This window comes from Anoplolepis gracilipes, chromosome 12 (genome assembly GCF_047496725.1).
Source record: "Anoplolepis gracilipes chromosome 12, ASM4749672v1, whole genome shotgun sequence".
Classification (NCBI taxonomy): domain Eukaryota; kingdom Metazoa; phylum Arthropoda; class Insecta; order Hymenoptera; family Formicidae; genus Anoplolepis; species Anoplolepis gracilipes.
Genome location: NC_132981.1, coordinates 2,471,471 through 2,492,109, shown reverse-complemented (window position 1 = coordinate 2,492,109; position 20,639 = coordinate 2,471,471). Strand labels below are relative to the sequence as shown.

At 31.6% G+C, this 20,639-nt stretch overlaps 2 protein-coding genes across 3 annotated transcripts; one reads left to right on the top strand and one right to left on the bottom strand.

Moving 5' to 3' along the window:
• Positions 1–11,290: 11,290 nt before the first annotated feature.
• On the bottom strand, positions 11,291–17,824 carry LOC140671769 (endoplasmic reticulum metallopeptidase 1). 2 transcript variants are annotated; one of them, XM_072903355.1, is made up of 15 exons: positions 17,604–17,824; positions 16,915–17,335; positions 16,125–16,671; positions 15,842–15,969; positions 15,637–15,768; positions 15,439–15,559; positions 15,040–15,345; positions 14,696–14,925; positions 14,001–14,181; positions 13,694–13,878; positions 13,415–13,570; positions 13,118–13,323; positions 12,915–13,027; positions 12,629–12,804; positions 11,291–12,426 (listed from the first exon to the last, which is right to left on the bottom strand). In XM_072903355.1, the coding sequence occupies exons 2-15, from the start codon at positions 16,915–16,917 to the stop codon at positions 12,367–12,369; spliced, it is 2,544 nt and encodes an 847-aa protein (XP_072759456.1). In that variant the 5' UTR covers positions 16,918–17,335; positions 17,604–17,824; the 3' UTR covers positions 11,291–12,366. The 2 variants fall into 2 exon arrangements, with proteins under 2 accessions (XP_072759456.1, XP_072759455.1); XM_072903354.1 differs by having other exon boundaries at positions 11,292–12,531; positions 17,604–17,823.
• Positions 17,825–18,458: 634 nt separating this feature from the next.
• On the top strand, positions 18,459–20,614 carry Ttc1 (Tetratricopeptide repeat domain 1). Its single transcript, XM_072903938.1, has 4 exons — positions 18,459–19,132; positions 19,807–19,983; positions 20,066–20,251; positions 20,338–20,614. Exons 1-4 carry the CDS (start codon positions 18,848–18,850, stop codon positions 20,515–20,517), a joined length of 828 nt encoding a protein of 275 aa, XP_072760039.1. The 5' UTR covers positions 18,459–18,847; the 3' UTR covers positions 20,518–20,614.
• The last annotated feature ends 25 nt before the right edge of the window (positions 20,615–20,639 follow it).

Here is a 20,639-nt window from a genome sequence, read left to right as displayed (position 1 = left end):
TACTCTGTACTGTTCTCTTACTCCTCTTCCAAATTCTCCTTTTTTTTCCCTCCGACTAAACAGCACTTGATGCGACATCTGTCGTTAACTTAAGGAAGAGTCAAACGTCAAACTTATCCTTGTTTGCTTAACCGATAATTTGCTTAAACGATAATAGATACAAAGTAACATTATTTTGCACTAAAAAGATGAATCTTTATTTATACATTTTTTTGATAAACAAATAAATTTATGAACACTCCAAAAAATTATTTTTAGAAAAATATTTTTGTTTTAAAGGACAAATTAATTAATAAAAATTATTCTATTATCTAATATCTATTATTTGCAAAGAGTCTCGGAAAAAAATATATAATATGTAAAATATTATGTAAACCTATAATATACATTCCAAAAATATTATATATATATATATATATATATGTATATTAAAATATACGTCATGTTATATGAGAAGGTGGAAAATAAGAGTTGATTGAATAATTTGGTATAAACAAATATTGATAAGTTATTATCTACAACATTTTGTTCAAACATCTTCACAAAATTTTATGAAAGTTTAAAACACAAACAGGAAGAAAAGAGAGATAAGCACATTAAAAAAGATTTTTATATCTTAAATAAATATAAATACAGAAGATATATATTTCTGAAATAAAATACATTTCCGAGAATAATTTTTTTGAAATTTTCGACCATTTGATTAATTTTTCGTGAACCACTGTGATAGAAAGATTTTTCCAGTCTATATATATATTTTTTTTTTTTAAAGTGTACTTATATATATATATTAAATTCGAGTTCTTGATAATTCTATGTTATGAGTTTTTATAAAAACTCACGCTGTCGTCTGGCCGTTTGGTTGGCTGGATGTGACACAGCCGAATTTCAAACAATATCAGCTATGCCGACATCTTGCCTCCTAGACGTCCAGTTAAACAAGAAAAGAAACAGATCACTATTAAATACAACATAAAAATAAGATGCTTTTAAATATTGGAAAGATTATTAGGTTCTATCTCTCTCACTTAATAAATTTTATAACTTTTTGATTTTCATCAAATTTCTGTGGAATGCAACATGATTTGTGTATCTCGAGATAAGATATATCTTTTAATTAAATATTTTACTTTAACTATTTTATTTAAACATCTATCTTAATATATCTATTTTATTTAAATATCTGCATATTTTGTCCTTTGCTCAAACACATGTATTTAATAAAATGCTAATAATTCAATTTAAAAAGATCGAACAATCAGTAATATGACGCGATAAAAGAAAACATATTTATATTACGCCTGCGACAGACTAAAAATATATTAATATTACAAAAATCGAGTATATTATTTATTTTTATCCCACAAGGACACCGAAGAATCCTAATTATCAATTCTCGTACTTACGACTTGATTAATCAACGATATTCACCCAAAAGTTTCCGATCGTTCACCAATCTTATCACTCCCCTAAAAATTAAAAAAAAAAAAAAAAAAAAAAAAAGAGAGAAGAATATAAAATAGTTTTGATATAAATCCAAGCGGTTTCAATCCGAGGATCGCAATGTGTTTCGACAAGAATTTTTTTTTTTATACTGAAGATTTCGGAATATCGAGCAATGGCAACAAGACATGAAGGAGAGTTGGCACCGACACTCAATCCCGAAGGCACCTGCACCTGCACAAGGCTGGAGGTTCGCCAAAGAACTGATAGCGTGGGCGTCGTACCTTCGAAGACACGGACACAAGGACACGTGTGTGTACCTGTGTGCATCGGCACCTTTGAAGGGGCAGGGGGGGGGGGATTGAAGTCTTTTACCTTCCTACTTCATTGGCTGGAGTCAAGGCGTTTCGAGCCGGCCTCTTTTCACTCTTCGCTCTTCATCGCGAATCATCGCTCTTTCTATTATTCTCCGTGTAATAATAACAAGGTGGGCTCTTAATCCGATCAAAAGCACAGTTTATATGTTGACGAAATCATTTGCGATTAAATTAGAAAATTAAATAATTCATGATAATTAATCTCAATATTTATCTTTAGCATTTATAATTAATTTATTTATAATTAATGATAATTTAACTATCGAAAAATTGAAAATGACGAGTTTATTCACTTTATCAAAATCGATTTACTGTAATCATGATTTCTGAGAGATCTAGAGCGTAGTAATAATAACAAAAAACAGTTTTACTTTTTTATTACTATAAAAAAATTATTCCTACAAAAATAATAATATCCAAAAAATTGCGCTAATAATAAGCGAAAATAAAAACTTAAAATATAAAATGTTTAACAAGAAAAAATTGTAAAAAATAATTGCTTTAACAATTCTAAATTCTTCATTCTGAAAAGTTCAATAAAAAAAAGATAATATAAATCACAAAATTAAAAATTAGTAAAAAATAAAAATTAATAAAAAAATAATTCGATAATCTACCTGATGGGACTTTCAACCGGAAGTAAGCGCCTAAAAAGCGGTCCCCGCTAGAATGAAAATCTCATTCACATATACATATACAATCTCATACACATATCACGCTACGCACGTTCGCAGGATCCTAATGTTCTTCGTGACTTCCGGTACCAGGCGTACTCGAGCACCTCCGAAGGAGGCTCGTGTGTGGCTACAACCGGTGACCGGATATGGCCAAGAATCGGCTGACCAAATCGCCCGGGTGTCTTTTCATGCCAATCACGCGTAACCCGTGTAACAAATACCGAGCGCCGATCGATGACATCATATAATATGCATTGTGTACATAGGCGCGCATTCGCGCTTATTTTGCCGCGCATCTTCTAGACCGACACATCATTATCATTCCATCGTGGCATCATAAACGGCGATGTTAAACTCGGTATGTGGTTTCGCGGTGTGGGTTTAGATTTTTTTTATGAGATAGATGCACGATCTTTTGCTTGTTCGCGACGATTGGTGTGGAGCCCATTTTTCTCGTGTTTATGACACGGAAAAGTGAACCAAGCTTATGTACATATCAGCTGTTTGAATATAATCAAAATCATTATAATCTTCAATTCTTGATTATAAATGATTTGCAAGAAGAATTCTAATTTTTCGGGACAAATATTGCAGAATTAATATAAAAAGATCTATAAAAACTAAAAGCTACTGTCATCACGTATAAATTCTGATTATTTTTATTTTATTTTCTCTTCCGATAAGATATATTCGCCTTTTTTTCTGGGTCTCAATCAGAAATACTCGCCTGATAATCACACATGGTACAGGCGATTTGCCACGAAGTATATTATATCGATCATTGATTATTCTTCGCGCATCGCGATTAGGAATGTAACGAATTTATTTACGTCGTAAACAATCAAATCTAAGTACAGCGTCTTTTACGCAAGGCTATTTTACGCAACAATGAATTTGAAATTTCTCCGACTTACATACGTTAATCTTTTGATAAGCCTCAAATGCGATAAAATTAATCTACATCGTTTTTTATGTACGAGAATTCTTGATTAAAATAATTATAGCTAGGATTTATCTCAAACTTTACGAGAAAGAATGCGAGAGACGCTTGATATCAATAATAATTAGAATAAAAAAATGTTTTATTTCTATAAATTAAGTTTTCATTTTTTATCTTATCACAAAAAAAAAATACAATTTGGAAATCGACTGAAAAAAAATTGGCGAGCATTTTCGCCGCACGTGATTTAACAAAGGACGAAAAAAATTGCTTTTAATATTTATAGAAAATAAAAATATTTTAATATAATACTTTTTGCGAGGTACTGTTAAGTGCCTTTTCTCTATCTCGGGTAGCAAAAATGTCCGTTGTTATCCAACAGCTGTTCAAATCTAGCACCCTGCGTTGCACAAGGTTTAAGTTCAGCGTTCCCGTGTGCGTGTAACCGGTAACCGCACGATACATACCATAACTTTAATCGCATGTATGTTAAAGAGACACGTTTTATTGACGCGCGATCAGACACCAGAGTCTAGGTGTATGCTCGTGTTCCATCTGTTTGCAAGTGATGAAGATTAAACAACAATATTATATTCACTCGAGTGATTGATAATCATATATGTATCAAAACTCTTCGCTGAAATAAAATTTGTGTAGATACGTCAAAAGTTATTATATGTATATAAATTTATTCTAATTTATTAATTAAAATAGAAAGAGAGAAAAGCATTGAGTAAAATGAGAAACTTCTATCTTGCGTCAAATTTATTTATATAAATTTATTTGTATTCCATACATATGGAATATATGAAATAATCTTGACTGTAAGAAACTGAAACCTAAGAATTCAGACACATTTTTTTTGTCTGAATATTGTCAAATCTGGGTATCTGAATTTCAGGCAATTTGTCTCGTCATCAGAGTGATTTTTCTGAAAATTCGGAAACCTGCAGACACTAATCTTTTTACAATTATCACTAATAAATTTTAAATTTTATAGTGTCTTATATATTACGTCAATTCTACTTACTTTTTATTTTTGCAAAAATAATTAACTGATCGAGACAGCCACCTCTGGTAGAAATTACAAAGTCACTTTGAAATCCTTCATTATCTTCAAGAAGAACGTGTTTAACTACTGTAATATGTATTTGTAAAATACAGTTTGGACATAATTTCTTTAATTATACATTTCGGAGAGTAAAATTTGCCATCCACGAGTGTTAGTAGACGATTAATAGGCACGTCGAGAAGCCGTTGCGGAGAAAGTCATCGCTGGCAAACAACGACAACAATCGCCATCGTCGTCGTCGTCGTCGGCGCCGTATATTCACCGAGTGAGGAAAGGAAGCGAAAAAAAAAAGCGCTCCACTGGAGGAACAATTAATTTGTACGCGAAACACGTATGCGCGGACACGCAAACGCAATACGTTCGCAACGGAACGCACCTTCCATCCGGTTCGGAATATTCGGGCTGTATGTTCTCGCTAAATGTCCAAGTGTAAAAATATATATTTTTCTCGGCCGCGATTTTAATTGAAAAAGTTCGAGGATCGATTGCTAATCTTCGCGAAACGAGAAAATGAGAGAGAAGACGTCGCGCGCGAAAGATTTTCGGCGTATTTTTAGGCTTTACGAGGTGTTTCGCGCGTATCGCTCGTGTCGTTAAATTTTTATCTCTCTCTGTCTCTTTCTCTTAAACGTGTGACGCATCGTTATTAGGCAGAAAATAATAAAGATCAAGTATAGCAAATGTACAAAAGTGATACGAAATATAAAAAAAATATATGACGAAGATAAGATGGATATACAGTTGGCGAGTAACAGTTCAAAGTGACATTTCATAAAATATCCAAAGACGTAGAATTTAGATAGTTCTCTTGCGAATGAAATGGAATATGATTATCGCATTATTAATATATATTTTTTACAAATATATTTCTAGAAAAACGTCATTCTTTTCCGCGCCGAAACAATGTACAACATTGATAAGCGAGGAAGAACGCAGTAGAACCAGAGATCTCGGTGGAAGTAGGTCGTGCAAATGAGGTGGACTTTGCGAAACACCTTTACTTAAACCGAAGCGACCAGTCATACATGCTAATTGCAGAACAAGCAGCTACAGAGCTTTGTAGGGCGCGACGCGAGGAGAAAAAAAAAATTGGCGGGAAAAAAAAGACGGGGGAGGGAGGTCATCGAATATATATGTGATCTCGAAATCAGGGAGGCAGAAACATCAAGCACGATGAAAAAAGCTTCTCGAGATAGAGGGAAGCTTGCGAGATCGCAAGTCTAATGGATGGAAAGATTCGTCCCGGTCCGTCCGGTTATTAGCACGTTAATAATTAAGGTAATCATCTTCGCGGTAATTAACTCCAGTTGAGACTCGGGTGGTAACACGACGCACCTGCGATATCTCTCCCGCGGTCAACAGGTTGTTTTACAGGCGACTCATAATTGTACGCGGTGTTTCAATTAGCGCGAAATGTAGACCTTCCATTGCACTTCGCGCTCGAAGAAGTGACTGGCTGAAAATTCAGATAAAAAGGTCTCAAGTATTTTCCTACGGATAAGTAACGCACTGTTTAAGTTTTCAGAAGAGTGTCTGAATTCTTAGACTTTCAGAGAAACTCTGATAATAAATTGTCTGAAATTATATAAGACGTATCTTCTCAGACAAGAGTGTCTGAAATTTCAGATGCTGAACTTCTCAACCGTCAGAAAAACTTTCAGATAAAAATAAATCCCGAAAATATAAACCCGAATTAAGCGAAAAAAAAAAAAAAAAAAAAAAAAAAAAAAACTGAATGATGCGATCACCATAAATCAGAGATCGAAGAATGCGAAATATATTCACGATACTTCACTTTGCGAATCACATGAGTGTCACTTTGCAGATCTCTAGAGGCAATGAATCTCGCACGATGCTCGTGTTAACAAAGTGGTAATTTCGGCTACTTAATTTCAATTAACGACACATGATTCTTTTCGCAACACACGCACATATATGTACAGGCTGCAAATAAACGCTGTCGCACCGCGCGATCCCAATTGACAGCTCTTGTTTTTAATTCACGTAGGATGTAATACATAAGTCGGTGCATCAAGTGCGACCAAGACACACCGGTGCGCTTATGTAACATTTTTATCGTTTTGCCGGAACCTTCGGAACAAACCTCGTGCGTGACAGTTTGTCGCCTCTAACGACAAAATCATCACTTTAATCAATCTCGTGATCAAGAATTGTCTTTGACACACATTATGTCTGTGATTCGAGTATACTTATACTGTAATTTTTTACGTCAAAGATTATATAAATTACATATATTACACAATTAAAATAAAATTCGATTACGAGAAAAATTGAGAGAGAATTTGCAAATTTTTCTAAATGTCATATTTATGTCAAAAACGAAAGGATTAAAATTTCATGATTGTCAATTATTCTTTTTTTTTTTAATTCGCGCGAAAGAGACCTCTTGGTATCGTAAAGGCTTTCCTTTATCACGGCGATACCACTACTTTTATCGCGATCGGGCATACGTAATCAAACATATTCTGTGATAAGTAATAACACTGTCGGCATGTTTATGAATCGGCACAAAGGCCTGATATTCTCGAGTCTTAACTTGTCCGAAGAATGCCGATTGAATGCCGATCGAACGATCAGTTTGAGAAAACAGAGTAAATGAGAGTGAATTTATCGAAAGCCTTCGAGAGATGATATATAAAACTAATATATAATATAATTATTTCAGGATGAAGTTTACTTACCTTAGAGATTTTTTAAATGCATCGTCGTAAAATTAAAGTCACTTAATCGCACGCAAATTATCGGATGTGTCTCATCCCTTTCTCACGAATAATATAATAAATTCTCCAGTTTCGCTCGTGTACCTTTAGAAGAATCTCCACTTTACGTTCGCACAAATATTCCTACAATCGTACCTCGGACACGGCGCGAACATCAGTGCGGTGACACGGCGACCGCGAATCGTTTTTAACCAGGAAATCGTTCTCGCCTTACAGGATGCCGGCGCGTCAATATTGACACATTTCTTACGAAACACGAGAGAACCGGGCTTTCGCTGGTCCTCTGGTCATCTGCGAACGCCACGGGAAATGCCGAAAAGACCAGATACAGCAGAGATTTCTCATGAATATGTATTCTTGCTTCGTAATTTTTAAATAAAAAATACGATTATTATAAATATAATACATTAATGTATGTTTAATAATTAAATATAGATTTTCAATTGAAAAAACAAGACTTGCTAAACGATTCTTATTTTTTCTTCCGGATCATTTGAAAAGTAATGACAATACAGACTTTTGATAAATATTTTTATCCTTTCTTCATAATTTTTAAATAAAAAATATGATTGTTATGGAATTATATAAATATAATATATATAACATTATATAATTATAGAATTATATTGATAATTAAATATGAATTCAATTAGAAAAAACATATCAAATAGATAATTGCTCTAAACGATACTCTTCTTTTTTTTCTGGATGACTTGAAAAATGATGACAATGACACCGATTTTTTATGATTTCTTTTTTCTCTAATATATTCTTCTTCCTTCATAATTTTTAAATAAAAGCATATAATTATAATATTAATGTGTGTATATATTAATAATTAAATATTAGGGATTCATAAAAAAAACTCATCAAATACATAATTGCTAAACAATACTGTTTTTCTTCTGGATGATTTCAAAAGTGACGATAACACGTCGTAGAAGACTCCATTGTGTTGCTTTTGTACGGTACGCGAATGTGATCGTGAAGCTTAAATAACGCGATCGTTGTGACAATCATCGAAGAGTATACGCCTCGGGAAACAGGAAATTGATTCGATTCGAACAAAAGATTCGTTGAGTAACCAAAGACACAATTTTATATCGATTAAACGCATGACAAAAGTTTAAACGCGCGAATATCGAACAAACTTAATTTATATAACAAAAATATACTTTCTCTAAAAAAAATAAAAAAAAACACATGAACAATTTTAATATTCGTGTAATTCATGTATGAATTTGTCAATGTACTCAGCGACACTTGACAATCTAAAACTTGCGTTAGATTAATCATCGTTATTAATGATCAACGGGGCATCGAATGCCAATAAAACCCAATCGAGTGAAGGAAATCGATGTTGTATATCGTTAATTCTCTTTATTTCCTCTCCCTTCATATAATCTCTTAATCATGTAACAACAACTGCCAAATAACAGTATCGCAATATATATCCGTAATATTTAAACATAAGCAGGAACATATGCCTGTGTATAAATAAATTTGCGTGTGCAGGGAAATAATATATTATATTATATCTTCGCTCTCTCTCTCTATTTTATCGAACGTCAAATCATTTGAACTAATTAAAGTCCACGATACGCCCATCGTAATTTAAAATTGCTAAAAGCACAATTATGTATTAATTATTATATTACAAAAGACACAATAATGTGTCACGCAAAGTCTATATCGCATCTAAACAAAAGCTGGACTAATCGAGTTTCCAATAAACCTGGAATCACGCCAGAGTGTGTTTACTTTTTTATTTATTTACTTATAAAGAAAGGTATTTAGAATTCAGTCCTAAAGTAAAAATTCTCTTTAAAAAAACGCATCTCCGCTTAAAAAGTTGTACAAAGGAAGCGTTGTTGCAACGTATATTGCTCAATTTTCTTTGGTAATTTTCTAATATACTCTAATACTTTTGTAGGAAAACAATTAAAGCATATATACATTACTAAAAGCAACAACTTTTTAACAGGCGCGCGTGGACATGACGCTTTTTTTTTCATTTTACTTTTACCTAACATATAACAGAAATGAATTATTAACGATTACATATGTATGTCACGCACAATGGATGGATCCTTTGGCCGGTATTTGGCGTAAAACGAAGTTGTCGTGAAGTACAATTATTTATATGATTCATGCGCGAAAAATACAGAAGGCCCTGGAATTTTCTCTTCTCGCGAAACGAAGAACGGATGAGAAAACTTTGTGTTAGTCTTACTCAACTCCGTTTTACTTTACATTTAATAATAAAATAAAAACCCTGTTAATTAATGTAGCTACTACGCAACTTTTGCTTTACGATAATAAAACTCTCTCCGCTCGTATTAATCACAGAACATACAAAGATATATTTTCATGTGTATAACATATAAAGTATGTGCAAAAAAAAAAAGATAAATACGTAAAAAAAAAACGGACAAATTTAATATTCGGTTATTTCCGTTGTAATTAATTACGTACAGCTGCTATTAAATTATATAATTATTGCTTATAATTTTGTGCATAATCGATTAAGTAAATATGGATTTGTGCGGTTTTGAAACTTTTTTTAGTAGCTAACAAGTTGAAAATGTACCGTGTGTAAAAAAAATTAGATAAAACAGCTACAATTTAACGCTTAATAATATTAATGTAAATAACGGAAATTATATAACAAACAGAACAGAAGATAAATAATTTGAACTACATATAAAAATATATTACGTAAACATTCTCTCTAACGTGCTTCAACTTTTTTTCGTGGCTCCTCGCGTTTTATATATTTTAATCTTTTTTCCTGTTTTGTTACTCTACAAAAATCTTGAGTCATATATTATATAAAACTATTATATTTTTTTTATAATGAAATACGCGCGCGCGTTGTACTATTCATCACTAATATTGATAGATATAACTATCTCTATTCGCGAAAAATTTCAATGAGAAGAGTTTCGCGCGATATAATCATATTCGTCATATATTATATTTTATCAAGTACAATTGTGAATAATTCGATAAGTTACAATAAGGTAACTCACGGCACAGGCATTAAGCGTTTGTTTAAGCATTCAGCTATGTCAATGGACTCGTGGCAAAAATTTCATTACGTAAGCAAAGTATCTCATAGTCTTTTAACCGTTATAGAAACTACCCTACTGATCAACTTTGTTAAGTAGTCTTCAATGTGCTCGTGGAATAAATTGATATTAATTGTGAATTATGAAAGAGATGGTGAAGAGGAATCGTGTCAAGATCACGATAGAAGAATCGGAATAACAATGACTCTTAATTGTCATACATGCATAGATATAGTAATATAAAAAAGTGGCCCACAATTTCATGCAGAACGTATTGTTAAGAGTGCAGTATCGGATAAAATGTGGATGCTTTGTATGTGCGACAGATAATCATTGAAGAAATATATTAATAGAGGCGAAAGAAATTATTTTCTTTTTTTTTTCATTGAGAAGAAAGCGTTGCATAAAGAAATTAAGGATTTATATTTAAAGATAGCTTTGACATCTGTTTACAACTACATAAAGCATAAACAGATAGAGCAAATCAGCATCTAACTATAAAAAATATTAAACTATTATATAAAAGTCACTAAAAATTACATCAGGACATATATATATATATATATGATCATGTTAAGTCTCATTTTTTTTGATATGCTATTAAAAAGATTTCTAGATTATCTATATTAAAAATTAGGAAAATGGAAATGGGAATGGTTCATAAATTGATTAGAGCATAAAATGAAAGTTCTTTTACAAAATTCTAATGCTCTTGCAAATTACTCTAAATTCATTGCAACAGAGTTGAATCAAATACTCAATCTAAGAATAGAATGTAACATATTAACCATTCTGTATATATATGCATATGTACACATATTATATACATACATACATATATATAATATATATATATATAGTATATATATATATATATATATAGTATATATATATATATATATATATATATATATATATATATATATATATATATAATATTAAAATATATGTACATTCAAGAAAAATGTTATTTCTTTGATTACTATTCAAAATATAAAAACCTTTGAAATATTAAATTTTAGTATCTCAAATAACTTTTGTCGCAAAAGTATCACGATGTAAATGTAACTACTATTTACTTGTCATTTATATTGTCTATTTATGAGGAAAATTTGATGTGTTTAACAACATTGAGCTGTATTTTATGCCAAATAACAGCTTTATGGCCGATTAAAACGCGTACCTTCAAACTCGCAAGCTCTAAGGTATTCAAAAGCATAAAAGAGTCTATAAATGGTTCAAACAGTTCTTGTATAATTCATGCACAATACGCTAATCATGCAATTAGTAGTTGATTTATCGCTTGAAATGGCAACTTGAACTATATATATATATATATATATATATATATATATATATATATATATATAGTATTGATATTTAAATCTGTAAATTTGAAACGTACTAAGAGAGCGTATGTCATGCAATCACAGTTTCTATGTTATTCGATTTCTAGATTTTGATTTTTTAATATTTGTAGAAATTATCGAAAGACAGTGAGTAGAATTATTCTAAATCGTGCTTATGATATGCAATATTACTGTACGTTTTTCTACGAAAAATAATCGTAGCTATCACTTTTGAAAGCATTTGGGCAAATATTTTCCATTATATTATCTCTCTTTTTCTTTTTTTATCCCTCTCACTTTCTAATGTATATATATATAATGATAAAAGATGTTCTGTATAATTTAAATCTAAATCAACATCTTACGCTAATTTGACATCGCTTCTGTTAACGATAATGTGCTAGTAAAAAATTCATATATAAATTCAGAATGAAAACACTTCGGTGTTTCATTCTTTACTGTATTTCGTTAACGGTCCTCGATACTTTTCGAATGTCGAAATATATTAAGAAATGTTAAAGACTAAATCTAAGTATTCAAGCGATATTATATATAGACGTTATTAGGTTTCAATCATACCTCAAAATCGCAATTTAATTAGGCTGCTTCGTTAATTCGAGAGATGTTTTATTCTGTAGGACGATATTGCTTTGCATTTTTAGTCCGCTTTTAGTTCGCAACATTGTCCTATGGCCGTTAAAATTCCCACGACGTATACGTCGCTGTCCAGGGAGTGATGACGGTCCACGATGGAAACTGCGCCAAAAATTTCTTAAATCTCAGAGATCTTTGGTGTTCGCCGTGTAAAAAGTGCCCGGCTAACGCGATCGACAAACACGGGCCTTTCTGCACAGTGGACACCTATAAATAGAATATATAATTTAATTTAGAAAAATAAATTAAATTAATTAATTTAATTTAAAAAAAAAAAAGGTTTTTTTGAAGATCACAAACTTACATTCAACTTGATAGAAAATGTATATGGCATACAATCTGAGGCACATGCATAATAGATGAAGTAAGTCTCTCTGTCATTCCACATTGGACCTAGCAATGGCTTTTCATCGATCACAGACCACTTTTCTAAATGAACACCTTTATATGGAGATAGAATTATACCTATGTGATCAGGACCTAAAAATCAATATAGAGAATAATTTATATTTATTATATTAATTTATATTATAATATATATTTATATTATATCATAACTGTTAGATAAAATTCATTAATTAATATATTACCTGTAACATTAAAGGTAAAATTAATTATGTTTTGTTTTGCAGTCTTTGAAATGAGCTCGAGTTTTGTAGGAATACTTATAAGAGGGGCAGGTCCAGGAATCCATGTCGATTTCCTATAAAATGATACGCTTTGTCAATCACTGTGTCAATTTTCAATGTTTTATTTTCAAACGATCCTTATCAATTTTGATGTATGTACGTACCATAAGAAAGTTGTGACTGGCATTAAATATGGAAAACCACAGTATAATTCTTTCTCGCAGTCTCGGATTGTTGGCGTCGCGACAGCCATTTCAGGTACTATCGATTCCACACTTTGAGGACTATTCATATCTAAATCCACTGACCAATATCCTGTACCGGAGTACCTAATATTACCGTTTGCATCGTAAAACTGACGTTGAGTGTGCTATAAATCACACAAAAAAATGTATATAAAACTATTATTTTATACAAAACAAGAAATTTTAAAGAAAAAAAGAAAGACAATTATATTATACCATGATCATAAATCGTTCTGGGGCTGGCGATAATGGATCACCACTGTAAGGGAATCCGAGCGGTGTTAAAATTAACACAGCAATAGCAATTAAAAAAATTCCAACTATCACATTTATAATTCGTTCCGCATTCTTTATTAGAAGCACTATTGGCGACTGAAAACATTGAAAGAGACGTCAGTTATACATATAATGCAGTATTAAAAGAGATGCATACAAATTTCAAACTGTAATTCATTCAATTCATGCAAATATATGATTTGTTACTAAATATTTTACCGTAAAACTAAATAGCAGACAGAACAATATCGACAACATGTTAGCCATTACGACTTCGGAATTAATACTGCCGCCAGACCTTCCCATTATTGGGATGAAAAGATAGAGAGCACCGAGCGATAAGTAAAATGACTGAATGTAAGACAGGCTCAACGTTGCCAAATGATAACAAAGCCATTTCCAGTCTATAAAATTTAGAAAAGTACTTTATATTAAATGTTGGAGAGAATAATAACGTTTTAAAATGGTTAAAATTACCAATGTTAGCACTTAAAAACGATAAGAATTATGTTAAAATTATATTCACCTTTCCATTTGTTGAAGAAATAGTGTCGCATGATATTTCCAATCGCCGGGAATAAGACCCAATGCAACGGTATAAAGCCCGATCTTATCTCGAATAAAACACATACAAAAAGAATCGACATCCATATCATGGCATATGCGTCGCAATACATTTGATACAAGATCCACGCAGAGCTAACGTCCTATAAATTATCAATTATCCTATAAATTTTTCACATCGCGATAAGCTTTTAAGGAGGAACTACATAAAAAATTATGAAAATTGGACACAAAGTATTTTTAGCCTTTTAAATTAAAAAATTATTAATTTATGAATTAAAGTAAAGATTTATCCTGTAGAATTACTCGATTTTCATAAATTTATGTGTACAATTACTATAAAAAAAGTTAGTTTTATATAGATAATATTTACGAGTTTGAGATTAAATTATATTCTACAGAGCAAATTTTTAATTTAATTCATAAAATAATTAATTATTAATTTTATATTTTAAAAGGCTTTTTATTTTTCATTTTTTAAATTGTTTTGCACAATTAAATTCATGAATCTTGAAATGTATTAGATTTATTTAATTTTTGACGCAGCTGATTCATGCAGTTTCTCCTCAAGTGTGACTTTATATGTTAATATTCAAACCACAAACATAATCATTTAATAAATGAGACTGCCACAGGACAGATATCTCTATCACTTGCCTTCTTCTGCCTCGATCCGATGTGCAGGAATACGATCATCGACACAAAAGTGGTTGGACAGATGTATAAAAAAAATAGCCAGGCCGGTCTCGCGTACCAACTCATTACCTTTCCCAGTTTTGTCAAGATCAGGGCGATTAACGTGCAAGAAAGCATGGATGCCAACCACGAGATGATGATTATTCCAATGCACATTGTCACGTGTCTCATGTACATCTGTCTCTTAATATCTATACTCGATAAAAAATTCAATCGTATCATTTAAATGTAAAAATATGTAAATGTAAAAAAAAAGCTTGTTTACCAAGATCTACTGAATTTAAATAATGATTATATATTCTTACTTCTATGTGCATTCTGCATATTCAAATAGATAGAGTATCCAGCTGTAATTAAACTGGCGACATTAACTGTACTGGCGATGTATTGTGGCCATCTAACAACAAAAGCGCCCAAAAAGTCAAAGAATACAAGATTTCCCCGTGTCTCCTGCATATTCTGATCTGATAAATGATCTTCGAACACTATCCCTTGCGTTAACGCTAGAATATTATCACCAGTCCTTTGCAAGGCTCCCAACGGTATCTGATCAACATTATCAAACCTAGTATGATACACATAGCCATTCTTTGACCATGCAAAGTCAACGCCTGTGTGAAATTTTACATATAGATTAGTATATAAATTTTCTGTAACAATATAACATTCTGTAACATAAAAAAGAGTATAAATTTATAACCAACCGGAAACTTTCCCGAAATCTCGAAATATCCGAAAGTCTGTGTCACCAGGTACAATACCACTCTCAAATATTTCTTGAGCTAAGGACGATGCGTAAGGATATGGCACAGATTTGGCATAAACCTGCATAGATATATATGTCATGACAAAAAAATAAATTTTAACATTGAATTAATAACAGTGGGAATAAAATGATATACCTCGAGCATCCAAGAATTGTGAGGTCCAGCCTGAAATAATAATTCACGACCACCGGCTCCGCATGCTTCTAGATTTATAAATGTTTTAACTTCCTTCGCCCATGGATGCTGCGTTATAAAGCCATGGGATGCCTACAATAAATACATTGTAAGAAATGTAAGTCCTCTTCGATAACTATCAAAGTGTATCATAAAATTAACATACTTGCAATATATTCTCTTCAGCGCCATTAAATAAAAATATAAGACTATGCTTCAATATTTTAGGGCTCTGAGTAATTATTCGTAAAATCTCCAGCATCACAGCACAACCAGCACCATCATCTGAACCACCTGAAAATAATTTAAATATAATAAATAAATAAATAAATGTAATAATTAAACTATATAATAATTGCACAATAATATAAAATAATTTTCATTTAAATAATATAATCATGTATATTTAGTAGATATCTTGCATATATCATGTATAGTAATTTATTTACCTGGACTCTCTATAAATGTATCAAAATGACAATTAAGCAGCAAGCTGTACATCGTAGGCCTATGAGGTCCAACCTTGACAATAACATTTTGCACGTTTCTATAAACATTGGTCATGCCATCGAGAAACTTAAGTGGGAATGCTCCACTGTGCTTTGTGACGTTGAAAACTATCCTATGATTCTCGTGGGCCGTTCCAATCATATGATTGATCGTTGTCGTCAGAAATTTAACAGCCAGAACTTCATTCTCGTAACTCCCAGCGATTCGAGGTCCAATCGACGTCAGATTCACAATATGATTGCGAGCTCGTTCAGCTACAAATCTCCCTGGATACAATCTCTCAGTATCGATGGTTATAGGATCAGGCAGATTTCTCTCCAATACAATTATAATAAATGACACAAAGAGAAAAAACGTGAGAACAAAGAGCAGATGCTGGGTCTCATTTGGCAGTACGTCTTGCTTCTTAGAAGCAATCTTGCCATCGTAAGGTAATTCAACTGATGTTCTCTTGCGCTGTCTCAATCTTGCTCCCTCTCTTTGAAACTGGAAGAGAAAAAAAAGCCTTATAAAATATAAAATAATTAAATAAATATAAATTAATACAATAAATAATAAAATTAATAAAATAAATAAAATAAATAAAATAAATAAAATAAATAAAATAAATAAAATAAATAAATGAATAATAAAATAAAGTAAATAAATAACAAAATAATATTTGAAGGAATTTTTGGTGGAAAAAGAGAAGAACGATTATAATGACCTGGATTCACTGAGTAAACTTACCATTTTGCGTGCGCGTCAATGACAGAAAAGGCACTTTTACGACACGCAGCGTCGAATTTCTCGCAGATCGAAAGGGTAAAATTTATATTATTACGATCGTTTATTCGATCTCAGTCTCGTTTTCGCCGCATTGGGAAGCATATAATAAACACACACACAGGCCGAAATCTCTTCGCGCCTCTTGTTGGTTCTCGCGCGACAGGAACGAGAACGACGTGATTCGCGTCTGATATCTGATATATATATATATACCTCCCCCTCTCTTGCTCGTCCTCTCTCTCTCTCCATCTCTCTCTCTCTTCCTCCGTTGCCTTCTAATTTTCACTCCCTCTCTGTCATCGTTTTATCGATTGCTATTCTTAGATTGTGCCTAGTTATTTGCGAAATCCTTTAAATATTGATAATATTCCAAAAACGTAATCTGCGAAAAAAAATTAAATATTAAATTAACAGATCAACTGTCATCCATTCATCTGCGTTCTCGCTCTCTGTCCTTCTCTTTTTATTTCGCGCCTCTTAAAGTGACGCGACGAAATCGATCAATCTCTCATCGTCATCGTCGTAAAATATTTACTATCGCGCGAATAACTAACGTCGTTGCATATGACATTTCGTTCATACAGTGCAAACATATGTACATACATATATATATATATATATATATATATATATATTATAAATATACGTACACGCCTAGAAATTGCTTCGCTTGTTATTCGGATCTTTCTAAATCATAATCTTGAGAACGTGGCCAATTTATCGCGAGATCGTATATATTTACATCGCGACCTTGCTCGACATAATATATACTCCTTCGACTGATATCATGCATCATATTATCGCTAATCAGTTTAATTTATACGATTACGACATTCGGACATTCTTGCTTCACGCGCTATTCATCATGAAATTTTCACGCACGTCAAGTTTTATCGCATTGATTGCAAGAAACTGATTTTACACAGCTATGTTTTTAAGACATTACACATGTTCATTTTCTGTAAATTTCTGACTGAATTTTGTGTAGAAAGGAAAATAAAAGAGATGCAAAATTAAAAAATAAATTTTCGTAAAAGTTAACTGTAATAACAATCAATTGTAAATTTTTATTATTTTGTCTGTAAAAATATATCAAAACTCATATAAAAGATAATAATAAGGCAAACAAGAGATATGTAAATTAAATTATATGCATAATCAGATATGGATATAAAAAAATATATAATCAGATAGAGATATAAAAAAATATATATACTTCTTCTTTTTTTAAAAACATGTTTTTAATCATCTTATTACGTTTCATCTAATGTTTTTTTGCGTTTATTAGGAAAATTCTTAGATTCATATGACGATGTAATTTTCAAACTAAAGTCATCGATGAAAAGATCAATGATATTATTTTTAAACATCGCACGATGCCCAATAAAATCACAGCTTCGTTGGAAACACTGCAAACTCATTGGCCGATATTAGAAACGTAGTTTTCTCTCTTCTATTTTCATGATCCTTGCTTGTCACTCCTTTCGCGCCATCTGCACTCAAAGTGCAGATACGTTTTTGTCTCCGTCGATGTTACGTCTGTGATGTACATTGCACTTTTCGCATTTAACCGTGAATAATATGCGTATTTAGAAAAAAAGGGAAAAATTGCAAGAGGGAGAGAGAGAGAGAGAGAGAGAGACTTAATCAAGGACAACGAATCTATCTTCGAGCAAATTGAAATAAAAAATTAACACACGCACAAAATTGGTTGGAAACGATCGAAGGACACGCGCTCTATTGAACGTACGCAACGGAGAAACGTCAGTCATCAAGGATAGGAACAGCTGATTTTGCATGTGTTTATGCATACACATCGATTAACTTCCGTCGAAGTAATAGATTCATGCTATTGCCTATTTTTTTTTTTTTTTTTTGTTAATGTTATACTTTGATGAATAATACGATGGATAATGCGAGCGACAAATGTGAGAGACTTCAGTCCAACGAAGAAGTTATCGAGGAACTTACCCGAGATCTCGAAAGTTCCTGCATCAAAGTGGACGAGAGTACAAGGTCGAAAAATATAGCGGGTGATTCGTGGGATATTTTAGATAAAAAGAACAACGAAAGTAACGATAATAATGATGATAACGCACAGAGTACGGATCTTTCGGAGGATGCGCTCGAGGATCTTCTAAAGGAGAGAGATTTGAGTCTTACAGAGCCTGAAAAAGAGGTACGTTTGCAATGTGTCTTTACACAATTATTACTGTATGTTATATCTAGATATGTAAACAGGGAAGAGTAAAAAAAAATTTTCTTTTATAAAATACGATTTCTACGAAAAAGTCTCATTTTTTCACAAAATTTTGTTTTTTTTTTCAAATATTTAACATCTTTACAGTTTAATTATCGCAGGTTGATTTTTTATTATTTTTTTCTTTTTTAGATAATATAAATTTGAATTAATAGTCATTATTTTAAATGTAGATTGCAAGCCAATAGGATTATATATATAGTTACATAATTACTATTTTCATTAATTAAGTAAACAATACATAGTTTATATTTTTAAAAATATACTTTAGTCACTCTTTTAATATAACAAAAAAAAAAACCTAATTAAAATATTTTTAATGGATTAATGAGACTTTTTGCAATTAATGTGATATGAAATATGATTAGATAATTTTCATAATAAAAATTTTTATTATGCATTTAACTGAAAATTTACTTCAATGTAATTTGCTGGAAAAGTCTCATTAATTCATTAAAATTATTTTTGGAAAATAATAAATTAAAAATATGAGAGAGCTTTATTTTTTTTTAAATTATAAAATTTGTATTTTTCCAATGTTTGTTTTCTATTTTAAAAAAATTGTTTTTTGATATATTTATCTGTTTTTACAGGCATTCAAAGGCGAGGCAGAAAATTTAAAACAGACAGGGAATGACCTTTTCAAAAATGGTGAATTTGTACCAGCGATATCTCAATATACAAAAGCATTAGAAATTTGTCCTTTAGCATATAGCAAAGAGAGATCTATATTGTATGCCAATAGAGCAGCAGCGAAAGCGAAATGTCAGGTACTTATTAACAGCAATTAAGCTATTGACATAAATTGTATTTGTATCTTCCAGTCATTATTAGCAAGCAATTACTTTTCAGACAGAGAAGGATTCGGCGATATCCGACTGTACAAAGGCTATTGAATTAAATTCCAGTTATGTAAAGGCTTATATCAGGAGAGCACAATTGTATGAGGAGACTGATAAGTTAGACGAAGCATTAGAAGACTTTAAGAAAGTATTAACATTTGATCCTAATCACACGGACGCTAATCATGCTACGAGGGTAATGTACTACTTTCTAAAAAATGTAGATATTTAAAATTGTTTATGATAATCTCTATCAATATATAAATTTTATTTTTTTTCCAGAGGTTACCTCCGCTAATTAATGAAAGAAACGAAAAATTAAAGGCAGAAATGTTGGGGAAGCTTAAAGATCTGGGTAACATGGTGTTGAAGCCCTTTGGCCTTTCCACAAATAACTTTGAGCTACAGCAGGATCCCAATAGTGGTGGTTATTCCGTAAAGTTTCATCAGAACCCTATGTAACAAGCTAGTTATATATTTCTTATTTATAAGAATTATGGATAAAGTGTTCTCTCTTTTTATCCATAAGGATTAAGATATATATTTATACATACTATAATTCTATTATGGATTTCATCCCTAAA

Bases quoted from the DNA above. Each gene is read 5' to 3' on its own strand.
- LOC140671769 (XM_072903354.1), bottom strand. The intron at 13,879-14,000 runs GTGAATATAATT...TAAATTTTATAG, and splicing joins TTTCTTCAACAAATGGAAAG to ACTGGAAATGGCTTTGTTAT. The intron at 13,324-13,414 runs GTATAATATAAT...TGTGATTTATAG, and splicing joins CAGAACGATTTATGATCATG to CACACTCAACGTCAGTTTTA.
- Ttc1 (XM_072903938.1), top strand. From the start codon at position 18,848: ATGAATAATACGATGGATAATGCGAGCGACAAATGTGAGAGACTTCAG. The intron at 19,133-19,806 runs GTACGTTTGCAA...CTGTTTTTACAG, and splicing joins TTACAGAGCCTGAAAAAGAG to GCATTCAAAGGCGAGGCAGA. The intron at 19,984-20,065 runs GTACTTATTAAC...ATTACTTTTCAG, and splicing joins CAGCGAAAGCGAAATGTCAG to ACAGAGAAGGATTCGGCGAT.